The 15087-nt window shown below is 36.5% G+C and overlaps 1 protein-coding gene across 1 annotated transcript; it reads left to right on the top strand.

Moving 5' to 3' along the window:
* Window positions 1-10499: 10499 nt before the first annotated feature.
* Cbr-gnrr-5 lies at window positions 10500-14299 on the top strand (the record flags this gene model as incomplete). Its single annotated transcript, XM_045236699.1, has 4 exons — window positions 10500-10601; window positions 12314-12777; window positions 13485-13717; window positions 13776-14299. The coding sequence occupies 4 exons, from the start codon at window positions 10500-10502 to the stop codon at window positions 14297-14299; spliced, it is 1323 nt and encodes a 440-aa protein (XP_045091370.1).
* Window positions 14300-15087: the final 788 nt, after the last annotated feature.

The raw sequence follows: 15087 nt of genomic DNA, 5'->3' as shown, positions 1-15087 counted from the left end.
GATTCTAAAATTCTAATTTTCTAAGTTTCTGGGATTCTAAGTTTCTGAAATTTTGAGATTCTGAGATTCTGAGATTCTGAGATTCTGAGATTCTGATATTCTGAGATTCTGAGATTCTGAGATTCTGAGATTTTAAGGATTCTAAGATTCTGAGATTCTAAGGATTCTAAGATTCTGGGATTCTGAGATTCTGAGATTCTGAGATTCTGAGATTCTGAGATTCTGAGATTCTAAGGATTCTAAGATTCTGAGATTCTGAGATTCTGAGATTCTGAGATTCTTAGATTCTTAGATTTTGAGATTCTGAGATTCTGAAATTCTGAGATTCTGAAATTCTGAGACTCCGAAATTCTGAGATTCTGAGATTCTGAGATTCTGAGATTCTGAGATTCTGAAGTTCTGAGATTCTGAAATTCTGAGACTCCGAAATTCTGAGATTCTGAGATTCTGAGATTCTGAGATTCTGAGATTCTGAGATTCTGAGATTCTTAGATTCTTAGATTTTGAGATTCTGAGATTCTGAAATTCTGAGATTCTGAAATTCTGAGACTCCGAAATTCTGAGATTCTGAGATTCTGAGATTCTAAGGATTCTAAGATTCTGAGATTCTGAGATTCTGAGATTCTGAGATTCTGAGATTCTGAGATTCTGAGATTCTGAGATTCTGAGATTCTGAGATTCTTAGATTTTGAGATTCTGAGATTCTGAAATTCTGAGATTCTGAAATTCTGAGACTCCGAAATTCTGAGATTCTGAGATTCTGAGATTCTGAGATTCTGAGATTCTGAGATTCTGAGATTCTGAGATTCTGAAATTCTGAAATTCCGAAATTATGAAGGATTCTGAGATTCTGAGATTGATAGATTCTGTATGTAGAATCTGAGATTCTAACTCTGTTATTCTGAAATTATGAGTCTCTTAGATTCTTAGAAAACCCCCCAAAATTTTTATTCAACTCTCAAATAAAGTCTAGCAAACCTTCTGAAACATTCTTGACATCATCACAACGTCTACTTGTCACTTGCAACCTTTTCTGTCCATCTTCTCCTCCTCCAAACTTCTAAATGCATGCTACACAACCACAAATAAACACAAAATCAAAAGTTGGAGAACCTATTTCTCTTTGGCTTTTTTTCATTTATCCTGCCTCCCTCTTTTCTCGTTCCCTTCAAATTTCTCATGTTTGAAATATGAGCCTGTCATAGTTTTTTTTTTCTTGTTCCAAACCTCTTTTTTCCTATTTGTTAGACTGAAGATTATGACCCTAAACCTAAGAATCCGAGTGCTTTAGAACTCACAAAAGAAGAAGAAGAAGGTATTATATGAGCTGAAAAGAAATGCGTTCTGGCTCATCATAATAATACGGATGTGACGAAAAAAAACGAACGCTAGTCATCTAATCCGAATGTTCCGGAACACGATAAGCCAGATTTTTTTTTCTGACTGACTAGTCGAAAAAATATGCTAATTCGTTCATATTTTGTTTTTCAAATTTCCATTATGGTTTCTGTCTATGTGCCTTTAAAACATTTTTTTTTGAAAATTTTTAGAAAATAAAATCTGAAGCCCTCGAAGATAAGGGAAGCTATACTTTTCGAAAAATTTCAATTTTATGATGGGCTAGACAGTAAGGTCCGATAACCAGAAAATCGATAAAATTAGCTGGAAATTCAGAAAATTTTGAGTTTCCTAGAATCCTCTATATTCCCCAAGACCCTCAGCTTCATATGTAAGGAAATTCTGAAATTCTGAAATTCTGAAATTAAAAAAAATTCTGAAAACTGTGAGATTTTCAGATCCTTTATAATTTTTTTTTGAAATTCTAATTTCTAGATTCATGGTCCCTCATTCTGCCACGTCACCTTTTAATGCCCTTATCCCATCACCGAATTACCCGTCCATTGTATACATTTCTGTGACATAACGACTACAATAATGCCCCTATTTCCATATGTCTACCTCCTACTCTTCCAAATCCTCTAATAAGCCAAAAATCCAAAATATGTAGGTGTTCTTGGTCAGTTTTAGTCATCGAGTTATGTCTGGATAGGAAAAAATGAATAGTACAAAATTTTTGAGGACGGTGAGACACAAGTTTTAATGCTCTAGGTTTAGAACATTTTTAAAGTAGGAGAGACAGGTTTTTTTGGAGTTACGGTATGCATTCTATAGTGACGGTGTACGGTGATCGGTGTTCACACAACAGTAGCTTGACCTATCTGACTTTAAACTTTGAGCTCATATATCTCAATTGCTATAAGTGATATCAAAAAACTGTCAACTGATATAATGTTGATAATAATATGATAAATAATTTATCAGTTAAACACTTTTCGATATCTTTCACAGGAATCAATATAAATTGGCTCAAAGTTGACAGACAGTGTAGGATCCCCACATACCGTCAACTTTGAACCGCTTTATCTCGGTTCCTATGAGAGATATCAAAAATCTGTAAACTGATAAAATATTAGTTATATTATGATAAAAAATTAAACAATTAAATTTTTTTTCGATATCTTTCATAGGAACCGAGATAATTGAGCTCAAAGTTGACAGTGTTTTGTAATACGGTCTATCACAGTTTTGATTTTTCACTGAAAAAAACATTCCAGAATTTTTCGATTTGTTTGGAAAATTCAGAGTATACTAAACAAAATTAGAGCTTCATTTTTGTAATTGACAACTTTTTTGAGAATTTCCATTCTGATGAGATAAGGCGTTTGTAACCAAAAAATGCCAAAATTAGCACTGAAACTAGTGTTGAGCTACATTGAAACCGTTTATCTCTCTTGGTTGGAATTCTACAAAAAAGTTGTCAACTACAAAACTGAAGCTCTTCTTTTGTTTAGTGTACTCTGAAGTTTTCAGACAAATTGAAAAACTCTGGGGTACATTTTTCAAGACTCCAAAGTTGACTATCTACTGTCCACAATCACAAGTTCACCTACCCGAGAAGCTTTTTTTTTAATCGTGTCCACCAGTGACGTCAGGAATTCCGACTTCCGACTTTCTACTTCCGACTTCCGACTTCCGATTTCCGACTTCCGGAAAATCATTTTTACTTCCGGCGGCCGGCCCTCGAATTTTGCCGACGACTTTTTGCAAAAAGTGTTGCGAAATTTGTTCATTTTTGATCAGAAAAATCAAAAAATGGTCGTAAATAACGAAAGTACCATGAATTGTACTCCGAAATAATAGTAGGCTATACAAAAAGTTATTTTTTAAAAGTTTACTTCCGACTTTGGAATTCCTACTTCCTACTTCTGGGCATTTTTTCACTTCCGACTTCCGACTTCCGAGTTCAAAATTTTACTTCCGACTTCCTACTTCCGACTTCCGAAGATAAAATTTTACTTCCGACTTCCGAGTTTCGAAATTTCACTTCCTGACATCTTTGTTATCCACCAAACTTCCCTGTAATTTTTGTTATATTTAATTTTCCGCCGCTCCAACGTCATCAAGAACACCTAAAATCAGCTTCTCATGGTGGCTAATCTAATCCGAGAAGAACGGCGCCAAAAGAGCAAAAAAACAAAAAAAAACGAAAATTGGTTTTAGAAACCCACTATAGCGGAAAAGCTCAGTTTGGGAACTCAAATGAGCATAGAACCCAGTTTGCTGGTTTATTGGTCTGGGTGGCAATGTGCGCTCTAATGAAAATCCCTAAATGCAAATGTGCTCCACTCCCCGTTAGCTTCCGCGAAAATAAAAAATGGACTCCCAGACTACGCGCCATGATTTGCATAAAAAGGACATGACATATGTATACGTAGTACACTTTTTCTGCATTTTCCTTTTCTTCTCCGAAAGTGTCATTTACATATGGAGGAGGTTATTTTAAATTTTAAAGTGGGAACTTCCTACTAGGAAGTGAGAAACTTCCAAAGAGGATTATCTGTGTCTTGAACCTTTTCTGTTAGCATGTATGTCCGGATGTCCAAAGTCTAATTTAGGATAATTTAGAATTTTCCAATTTGTCTGAAAATTTCAGAGTATACTAAACGAAAATAGAGCTTTAATGCTTTAATTAACAATTTTTTGGTGCAAAACCAACCAAGAGAGATATGCCGTTTGAAAGTAGCCCAACTCTAATTTCGGTGGTGATTTTGGAATTTTTTGGTTTTGGCATCTCATTTAGATGAAATTGAACAAAACAGTTGTCAACTACACAACTGAATCTTTGATTTGGTTCAGTATACACTGAAAATTTCAAGAAAATCTAAGAATTCTGGAGTAATTTTGTAGGACTCCAGAGTTGACTGTTTATCACGGAAAATAGCCCAACTTTGAGCCAATTTATCTCAGTTCCTAGGAAAGATATCAAAAAGTATATAATTAATAAAATATTGATGCTAATATGATAAACAAAATTTATTAGTTGACAACTTTCTGATATCTTTTACAGGAACCGAGATAAACTGTCTCAAAGTTGACAGTATAAGAACCCTACAAACCTTCAATTTTGAGTGCTCCCAAACCGTCGACTTTGAACCAATTTATCTCGGTTCTTAAAAAGATATCAAAAACGTATTAACCGATAAAATATTGGTGATAATTTGATAAACGTTTTGTTAGTTGATCATTTTTTGATATCTTTGGAACTAACCGAGATAATTGAGCTCAATGATTGGGAGCCTCAGCAACTCAGCTGGTAGCGGCGCAGCATCTCCACCGGACTTACAAATTCAACTTCTTGAAGGGCGCACGAAATTTTGAGAAAATCTGTATTTTTCTCTTTTTTTTATCCCCTCTTCCTGTTTAAAATCGAGGCCATTCAAGTCTGAAATTTTCAGACAACACACTATCTCAAAATTTAATATTCCTAATTTATTGAAAAAGATTACTTCTAGGAACTCTGTCTAGCATTGAGAGAAAAAAAAGAAAAAATAAGTGCATACCATTAGATGACTCGACATCCATATTATTCAGAAAAACGAGGTCTTGTCTTTGTTCATTTTTCTCACACGCACGATTGTTGTTATTTTTTATTTTTATGTTTTCAGCGTTTTTCATGAAAGGGGGTCTCCTCCTCATTAAGCAAGACGCCTCCTTCGTATTATTTTACTCATGTGAAAACATTTTTGTGTCGTTTTCTCTGAAAATTCTGAATATTTGTGCCCCGTGCCTTTAGATTGTCATGTCTTCAGGTAGTCAGATGGGTGAAAACTAATGATCAGATTTGGAATCCTGAGAATACTCTAGAAGGTGCCTGAAATATATTTTTGCTCTTGCTTCTGTAGTTTGGAGCCTGAACTAATTCAATTATATCGATGCTGCCCCACAATCGAATAAATAAAGTAAATCAAATTAGGATTCATCGTTTTGTGGGTGGAACCCGGAATTCCACTTTTAAGGTTTCCTAGGTCATCCCCCTGAATGCAATAGATGCCAACCCTTTACGTGCACTTTGAGCTTAATTATCTCGGTTCATATTAGAGATATCCAAAAAAGTTTTAACTGACAAATTGTTTATCATAATATCACAAATATTTTATCAGTTAACAGATTTTTGGTATCTCTCATAGGAACCGAGATAATTGAGCTCAAATTTACGTCTAGGGTGAGCTTCATTAGAGCATATACGGTATCAACTTTGAACCTATTTATCTCGGTTCCTATAGGAGATATTGAAAAAGTTTCTACTGATAAATTATTTATCATATTTTCACAAATATTTTACTAGTTGACAAATTTTTGATATCTCTCATAGGAATCGAGGTAAATGAGCTCAAAGAGCATACATTGGCCTGGAAACTTTTAGAAACATGACATCAGATAGTCCTCCAGATTTTCCCATGGTTAGTACAAGTTTTCTTTTTTCTAATCCCTACTTAAAAACAATTTTTGTTTCTTGCAACTTTCTATTTCTTCTCTTTTTTTGCAACGAAAAAACAGTCAACCTAGTAATGCCATTTTCTTTTTCTGCCTTTTTCGAAACGTCGAAGATTGCCAAGCTTGTTTCCCGCTTTTTGGTTTTTTGGTCATTCTGAAAAACATTTTTCAGAACCAATTTTTCAGAAAAGAAAATTGAGAACTTTTTTATCTTAATTTTCAGAGAAACCTAGTACAGGTTTCTCAAGAATTTTCGTAGAATTTTAGAAGAACTTTTTGTCTGAAATCTGGGGCTTCTTGGAGGCGTGAAAATTCTGAAAAAATAGGATTTCGGATTTTTAGTACAATTTTTTGTCTGGATATATTTCTGGTAGTTTTCCCGCGATTTTTCTTAGAATTTTTTAGAACTGGAATTTCAGGACTTCCGAAGGACTGAAAATTCTTAAAGTTAAAAGAGGTTTTGCGAATTCTAGATTTCAACAACAGGGATTTTGAATTCCGAAATGTGGAACGCCAATTTTTTCAAAAATGCTTCAGATTCCATTAGCTTTAAAATTTTAAATCTGGGAGGATTCCAATTTATAAAAATTGAAATCTTGGACCTAGACCCTAGACCCTAGACCCTAGACCCTAGACCTTAGACCCTAGACCCTAGACCCTAGAACCCTAGAACCCTAGACGCTAGACCCTAGACCCTAGACCCTAGAACCCTAGAACCCTAGAACCCTAGAACCCTAGAACCCTAGAACCATACTTGTAATCCGGGCCTTTGCCGGGCCTTCGCGGGCCCTGCCATAATTTCTTTCAGAATCAATGTTTTCAAACCAACTCAAACAGGTATGGTAGAGCTCCACGAGTACTACAAAACGGTATTATTTGGAATACTGTACCTTGTCTATGAACAGAGTTACATAGCAAAAGGAGCAAAAAAAGCAGGCCCGTCCCGGGCCTGCCGGGCCCTGCGAGAAAACCCACTTTATGATCTGTAACTTTGTTCATAGATAAGATACAGTATTCCAAATAACACCGTTTTGTAGTACTCGTGGATCTCTATCATATCTGATTTAGTTGGTTCAAAATATAGATTCTGAAAGAAATTATGGCAGGGCCCGCGAAGGCCCGGTAAAGGCCCGGATTACAAGTATGCCTAGAACCCTAGAACCCTAGAACCCTAGAACCCTAGAACCCTAGAACTCTAGAACCCTAGAACCCTAGAACCCTAGAACCCTAGAACCCTAGAACCCTAGAACCCTAGAACCCTAGAACCCTAGAACCCTAGAACCCTAGAACCCTAGAACCCTAGAACCCTAGAACCCTAAAACCCTGGACCCTAAGAATCCTAAGAACACTAATTACATGGATCCTTCTGAATCCTGTGGATCCCAGATTCCCGAAAATCGATAGATATTTAATCCTTCCCCCGAAAACTTCTTCACTTCTCATTCCGAATTCCTTCATTAATTATGCATTCCTTGTCTTTTTCTTCTTCCCGAGGAAACAATAACAATGACGATAAAGAGAGAAGAATCCAACCGAAAAATTTAAATTCGCTTTTGGTTTTTGATTTTCTTCTTTCTAGATTATTTCACTTAATTGATCATTTAAATACGTCTTCACCTGTTCCTTCTAGACCAACTGACCAAATCCCATTGAGTGCTGGCTTTCACTGAACAATGAACCTTTTATGAGTCAGAAGTCAGAAAGAAGGAAAGTCTTGAATTTTTGACTTATGTTACATGTTTCATTAACTTCTCCTTTACACGTCATTTCCTATGATACATAAGGACAACATGTCTTGTAATCTTTTGAGCTGTAAGTCTCGCTAGAGCTCATTCTCATTTTCAAGCACACAGTCATCACAAGAAATTGGAAATCCTTGAAGATTTTTTTTCTGAAAATCCAAAATCCTAACCTGTAAGAAGGATTTAAGAGTCATTGAACATATCGGAAGTCTAAAATTTCTCAGATTTCACTCATTTTTTATTCTCTAGCTTGTGACATTTTCTGTGAAATCATCTGCAGCCGAGAGCAACGTGACAATTATGACAGAACAACTGAATTATAGGTTTCCGTGTTCTTTGTTGAAAAATTGACATCATAGGATCTAAGATCTGTAGGACCTGGAGTGCTTAGGTCTAGGATCCATAGGATCTAGGATCCAAAGGGTCTAGGATCCATAGGATCTAGGATCCAAAGGGTCTAGGATCCATAGGATCTAGGATCCATAGGATCTAGGATCCATAGGATCTAGGATCCATAGGATCTAGGATCCATAGGATCTAGGATTCATAGGATCTAGGATCCATAGGATCTAGGATCCAAAGAATTCAGAATTCCGTAAGATCCTTGGGAATGTCGATTTCAGAATCTCTTTTATTTTTGATTTTCGACGATTTTCACGACGTTAAAAAAATTGTTCATGAAGTTTCCGTTATTTTGATACCCATATTGACCTAGTTTGAGAAAATTCTCGAATTCTAAAATCTGAGCAGTGCCCACGTCTTCTGAATTCAGAATACCAAATTTGTTGAAATTAGGTCAATATGGGTATCAAAATTTCACAAATTTCCTGACAAACCTTTCTAACGTCACAAAACTCCATGACAACCAGACTTTAAAACAGTTTATTGACTTTTTCTAGATTTATCTGAAAGTTTAATTCCAAAAGTTCTCAACTTTCCAATCGTTTTTAGAAGGCGGAACTTGAAAATATTCGAAAAAATGTATTTTTAGTTCCATATATGTCACATTTTTCCCCCAAATAAGCGATCTCATTTGACAATTGTCAAAGTCTGAAGTGCCTACTCTGCTACTCAACTTTTCCTCATTTTCCCAGAAAACTCATAATTTTTGCAATTTTTAGTGGTTTTTTACTACTGTCTTTTTTTTCCAAAAGTTTCTACTTCTATATTCTTTTGTCATTTTTTTTTTGGGTTTTTTACGATCTAATAATGAAAGGAGGCACTTTCTGGAATATTCTATTACATCCCAGATAGAGAGTACAAGACTACATGATCACAAATCTCGGGTTAAATGGCTAAAATCAGAAAAACAAGAAGACGTGAGGCTTATTTTTAGATGGGGAAAAGAAGGCGAAAAATAATTAGGGGTCCTAGGGAAAATAGGCCAAAAAAAAGAGCCGAAAATGAGGTAATGAGGTCGAGAAATGCAGGAAACAGTTGAAAATAATTCGGACCAAAAACTGCTAATTTTTGAAAGTTTCCGAAATTTCAAAAAAAACTTGGGGGGTTCAGTTCCTTTTCGGGCAGTCATGGAAACGCCAAATCGAATGAAACATAAGCACCAAAAATGAATGTGTTCTTGATGTTTTGTGTTTTGGTTTTTCAAATTTAATTTTTGCCAAATTTCGCGTTTTTCAACTACCGAATATGCTCTAATATTGCTCCAATAGAAGATCGCATTATACGTGCACTTTGAGCTCTATTATCTCTGTAATTGTAAAATGTTTCAAAAATTTGTCAACTGATAAAATTTTAATGATATTATGATAAACATTTTATTAGTTGGTCACTTTTTGATATCTCTTACAGGAGTCGAGATAATTGAGCTCAAAGTTGATACCTTATATTCTGTCAACTGATGAAATGTTGGTGATGTTTTCATAAATATTTTATCAGTTGAACACTTTTTAATATCTCTCATAGGAGCTGAGATAGTTAAGCTCAAAGTTGATACATCAAATGCTCTACCCCCCTCCCTCTATACGTCCACTTCGAGCTCAATTATCTAGATTCCTATGAAAGATATCAAAATTTTGTTAACTAATAAAACGTTGGTGATATTATGGCGAACATTTTATCAGGTTTCTATTTTTTATCTCTTACAGGAACCGAGATAATTGAGTTCAATTCAAAGTTGAAACCATAAATGCTCTAATGAAGCTCAGCTCTATTATTTCGGTTCCTGTGAAAGATATCAAAATTCTGTTAACTAACAAAAATTTGTTGAGAATATGATAAATATTTTATCAGTTGACCGCTTTTTGATACCTGTTATATGAACTGAGATAATTGTGCTCAAAGCAATTTGTATTTTTTCTCGACAGTTTAATATCTCAAAACCTGGAAGGTTTTTTTTCATTTCTCAAATTTTGATTGATTACTACAGTAATCCTCAACACCAAAAGTTCAATTTCTAGTACACCTGTCCCCACCCCGTCATCCACCTCTCTCCTAAGCCCCGCCTCTTTCTGACTCCGCCCACAATTTACATGCTCTCTTCTCTCTTCGTCTTCCATTCTCTTTTTTTTTCTTCTCCGCTTTTCCTTCCCCATCATCATCAATTTCGTTTTTCCCTCTTTTGCACAAAATAGTAGAATTGGGGGTAAGGAAAAGAGAACTTTTCCTTCTTCTTCGTTTTTCGGTTCTTCTATTCTGAAGATGTGACGCAAATTTAGAAGAAGAAGTGAAGAAGAATAGAAGAGGTGTTTCGAGGAAAAAGACGTGAATTTCTTTTTTTTCTCACATTCGTTAAGTTGATTACTAGAACAGAGCCCTCCCCCACACCTACCATTTTTCTTTGTCTCGGTTTTTTTTGCTATTCTTTGGACCCAAATGTTTCATTGTTCCTTTAATTTCCGGATTCTTATTGCTCAAGGATTACTGTACATTCATTAATCGACTACTGTACTTTTTGCAGTTTGAATGAGCTATTCCAATGATAATTTGACGACGACGATACAAGATGTGCAAGAAGCGAACGCCCTCAAAGACCAAGAAGAGATATCAGAGATATTGAGGATAAAGGTGAGAACCGTACTTTTATTCTTGAGCCCATTTATCTCGGTACCTGTGAAAGGTACGAAAAAATTGTCAACTGATAAACTGTTTATCATAATATCGCAAACATTTTTTTAGTTGACAAGTTTTTCATATCTTTTATAGGAGCCGAGATAATTGAGCTCAAAGTTGACACCGCGTATGCTCTAATAAAGCCCACCCTATGCGTGCACTTCGAGCCAATTTATCTCGGTACCTGTGAAAGGCACCAAAAAGTTGTCAACTGATAAACTGTTTATCATAATATCACAAACATTTTATCAGTTGACAAATTTTTGGTATCTCTCATAAGAGCCGAGATAATTGAGCTTAAAAGTGTAAGTGGGGGGGGGGAAGGGGCTTCATGGCTTACGGTAATATGGTTCGGCGGGAAGTTAAAAAATTTGAACATCTCTATGAGTGGGCGTTAATAGATCCTTGAACATTCCTAGAGAAATTTTCGTTCCCATATGCTAATTTATTCCGGAAACGGAGTCTCGAAATAACAAGATTGGAGTGTTACGTATCATACGGAGTTTTAAGATTCGAATTCGTGAATTTTTAAAATTCCGGATTCCGGATTTCCTGCCACATCAAAATGTTTCAATTTGCTACTAAAGTGACGTTTGTCTGAAAAATTTTTTTGAACTCTCTGAGCCCCTCAGGACATGCGGACATCCGGACATCTGGACAGGCTTACATTTCATAGAACCAGTGGCTAATCCAATTTAGCTAAGGACGTCTAGAGGTTCTGACCACTAAATAGAACTTTTAGTTTAATTCTAGAAGGAAAAGACAATAAAATAACCTCTAGAAAAGAAAACAGATTTATATTGAAAATTGGCTTGATTTGATGTTATTTGAGTAAGAAGGAAAAAGAAGTAGGTGGGAGGGAACCGCCTATTATTTTGGACATGCTAGCGCTCATTTTTCGAGCGTTATTTTTGTGTGACTAGTCATGATTTCTGCTGAAAAATATGGATTAACCGTTTCCACGTTGGTAAGCTTTTTCTAGACGTACCGTAATCTTATAGATGCCCACTTTATGAAATTCCTCATACCCTATACTTTGAGATCAATCATCTCGGTTTCTATGAGAGATATCAAGAATTTGTCAACTGACAAATTGTTTATCATATTATCACAAACATTTTATAAGTTGACAGATTTTTGGTATCTTTCATAGAAACCGAGATAATTGAGCTCAAAGTAAAAAGTTTGGGGGACATTCTATTAGAGCAGAGAATGTGGTGGAAAATGGTCTACCTCATCTGGATGAATTTTTACAAAAAAGTTGCCAATTGCAAAAATGGAGCTCTGATTTTGTTTAGTATACCCTGAAAATTTTGGTACCATTCAATGAGATATATTATCTTTCGTAGACATCCAAAGGTGGCTATCATAGAACTAAAACTGAAGGGCTCCCAGACTGTCAAGTTTGAGCTCAATTATCTCGGTTTCTGATGGAGATATCATGAATGTCTAAACTGATAAATTTTCCATCGTAATATTAGCAATATCTTATCAGTTGACAACTTTTTGATTTATTTTACAGGAATCGAGATAATTGAGCTCAAAGTGCGCGTATAGGGGGATTCTATTAGAGCAAACACGGTAATTGACACTAATAAACTTTCAGCAGCTACAGTATCCCTCGATTTAAATCAACTTCTAAATATAACGAACTATCTTTATTTCAGATCGAAGTATGCATCTATGTAATCGTCTTCTTCGTCGGTGGCCCTCTCAACCTAATGGCCCTATCTCGTTCCCTTCGAGCCTTCTCGCGAGCCCACAAAGCAAAAAGTCAGATTCTCCTCCTCCGAATAACCCTGAATCTTGCGGACCTGATGACCCTATTTCTCTACGTACCTAAACAAATCATTTGGCTGATAACTTATCAGTGGTACGGTGGAGAATTCCTCTGTCGAGCGTGCGCCTTCTTCTCCACTTTCTCCTTCTACTTGAACTCATTTGTCATTGCGTGTATTGCCATCGATCGAGTCTTCGGAGCAGTCAACATCAGCTCGCTTAATGCGCATCGAAAGGCTTATATCAGATGTCGGAATCTATTGGGATGTGGATGGGTTTTGGCTTTTTTGTTGTCGCTGCCGCAAGCGGTTGTTTTCACAACGACTAGTCCCTATGAGAACATTGATTTCAAGTGAGTTTTTGGGGGTTTAGAGGAGGGTATGCGTTCTGGCGTGATGGTTTACAGTGCTTCTATGCAGCTCAGCTGGTAGTGGCGTGGTACTTCCACAAGTTCAACTCCTCAAAGAGCGTATAACTTTAAAGGCGCATAACTCGTTTGAACTTTGAGCTAGAGCAATGAAAGTTACACAGTTTTGTAAGAAATTTCAAAAGCATTATAATCATATAAACTGTTGAGAACCTAAAAAATGATTCTCGGACATTTTGACCATTTTCAAAAGTCTGAAGCGTGATGGTCAAGGTTTCGATCCTTTTGAAAATCTTGGAAGAGGTGTANAACANACCTANATANAAAACTTTGCATTAAAGAATTTTTCGCAAATTTTTAGTTTTTGAGCTATCTGCCGATTTCAGATGGACACCAATTTTTTTCAGGACAAAACGGGTGCCATTTAGAAATCGGCAAATAGCTGAAAAACTAGGAATTTTTAAAAGATTCTGTGAATGCAAAGTTTTCAATCTAGGTCTGTTTTACAACCTCCAAAAATTTCAAACTGATCGGACACTGGACAGACGAGCAACAGACTCCTAACGCCAGCTGCTTTAGCTTCGGCTGCGTGGCTCAGCCGGTAGCGGCGCGGCACCTCAAACAAAGGGCCCACAAGTTCGACTCCCTGAGAGCTTTACATGAAAAAAATTTCTTAAAAATCCCATTTCCAGACAGTGTGCTACAATCTTCATGATCTTCCTTCACGAGAAACGCATCGAGTACCAAGACCCGTTGACAACCGACGCACGACGTCAACAAATCGACGAGGAAGCCTATCTCATGGAACGATGGGAGAAGATGTATGCCATCAATCATTTCCTATTCGTCTTCTGGATTCCATGTATCATCATCATTGGCAGCTACGGTGTAGTCCTCGTGCTCCTTCAGAGACATCTCAAGCAAGGTTAGCTCAAATTAGCCTCAAAATTGATTGGCCAAATCAGCTCTCTCTTATTTTCCAGACAAATCTCCATGGTGCTCCATCTTCTCGATCTTCAGTTTCCGCGTGAAGTCGTCATGCGAACTGATGACCCTCGATGAGACACAATCTACTACAACCAGAAGTCCAACGCGGTCGACCTATTTGCTAGCTCAAGAGGAATCATACGCCCTTAAATCGTGCTCCTCCTCCTATGAATTCGAGTCTTACCCAACACAACAGCCCGTTCGAAGTGGATCTTTCCGATCTAGAAGCTCTAATGGTGGAAGTGCAAAGTTCGGAGCCATGGCAGTTACCACTATCCACAGAGCCAAGCAGCACGCCAAACGACAAGCCGCACTGATCATTGTGGCGTATCTGTGCATTTGGAGCCCTTACAACTTGTTCACCGTACTCAACCTAGTTGGATTGCCTATTATGGAAGAGCTACGTCACTTTTTGAGCTTTCTAAATGCGGCGATTTGTGTGAATACTGTAGTCAACCCCATCATCTATGGTGTCTTCGCACTGCCAACAAGGAAGGAAAGAGAAAGGAGTGGAACTTGATAATTTGAAAAGCGGGTCAAAATTGCCAAATTTTTTGTAATAATTAATTTTTTTCTGTATCATTTTTTTTTGAATAATTTCATATCTCACTAACACTACGAGTCGGTCTTTTTTCCCTGTAAATTTAATAAATATTTTTCTTTTTTTCTTTCAATTTAATTTATGTGTCAAGAGGGGGCGTTCTCTCATCGCGTGCCATGTGATTCAATTGGTTTTTAATATTCATGTGTTTTTCTATTTTGTACGAAAAAACTCAGAATTGTGTTGAGAAGGGACGTTTAAATGCACTTAAATGGGAATAACCGTATTGTCGAATTAAAAAAAGTGAATTTGAAAACTTTTGCTTTTTTTGATCAACGAAAAAGTGCGGCAAAAATGTAATATTTCTGAATTTCGGCTCGTTCGAGCTACTTTCGTGTTTAATTTTAGTTTTTTGCTTAAAAATAGTTTCTATAGATGCTAGCGATCATTTTTATACCAAGAAATCAAAATTTTGTTCAGAAAATCCCACTGAATTCACATGAATAAATTTGTTATCTACAGTATCCGTTTTCCCTCCGCCCCCTCGTAAATCGACACGAGCGCCGTCTCCGAGATTTTCGGGGGTACGACGAATTCGAACGTTTTCAAAATCGAACAGACCTAAAATCGAATTGATTCAATTCAGAACAGTCCTTTTTTCGCACACTTACCAGAATAGAACGCGGACAGAATCGAACTGTTACAAGTTCGAACTGGTAAGGGGTCGAACTGTCCCAAATTGGAACGCTGCCTGCAACAGAGCGCGA

The sequence above is a fragment of the Caenorhabditis briggsae genome, assembly GCF_000004555.2.
Source record: "Caenorhabditis briggsae complete genome, chrV, whole genome shotgun sequence".
NCBI lineage: Eukaryota > Metazoa > Nematoda > Chromadorea > Rhabditida > Rhabditidae > Caenorhabditis > Caenorhabditis briggsae.
The sequence above is the reverse complement of the archived record's forward strand: the minus strand, read 5'-3'. Positions and strand labels throughout refer to the sequence as shown.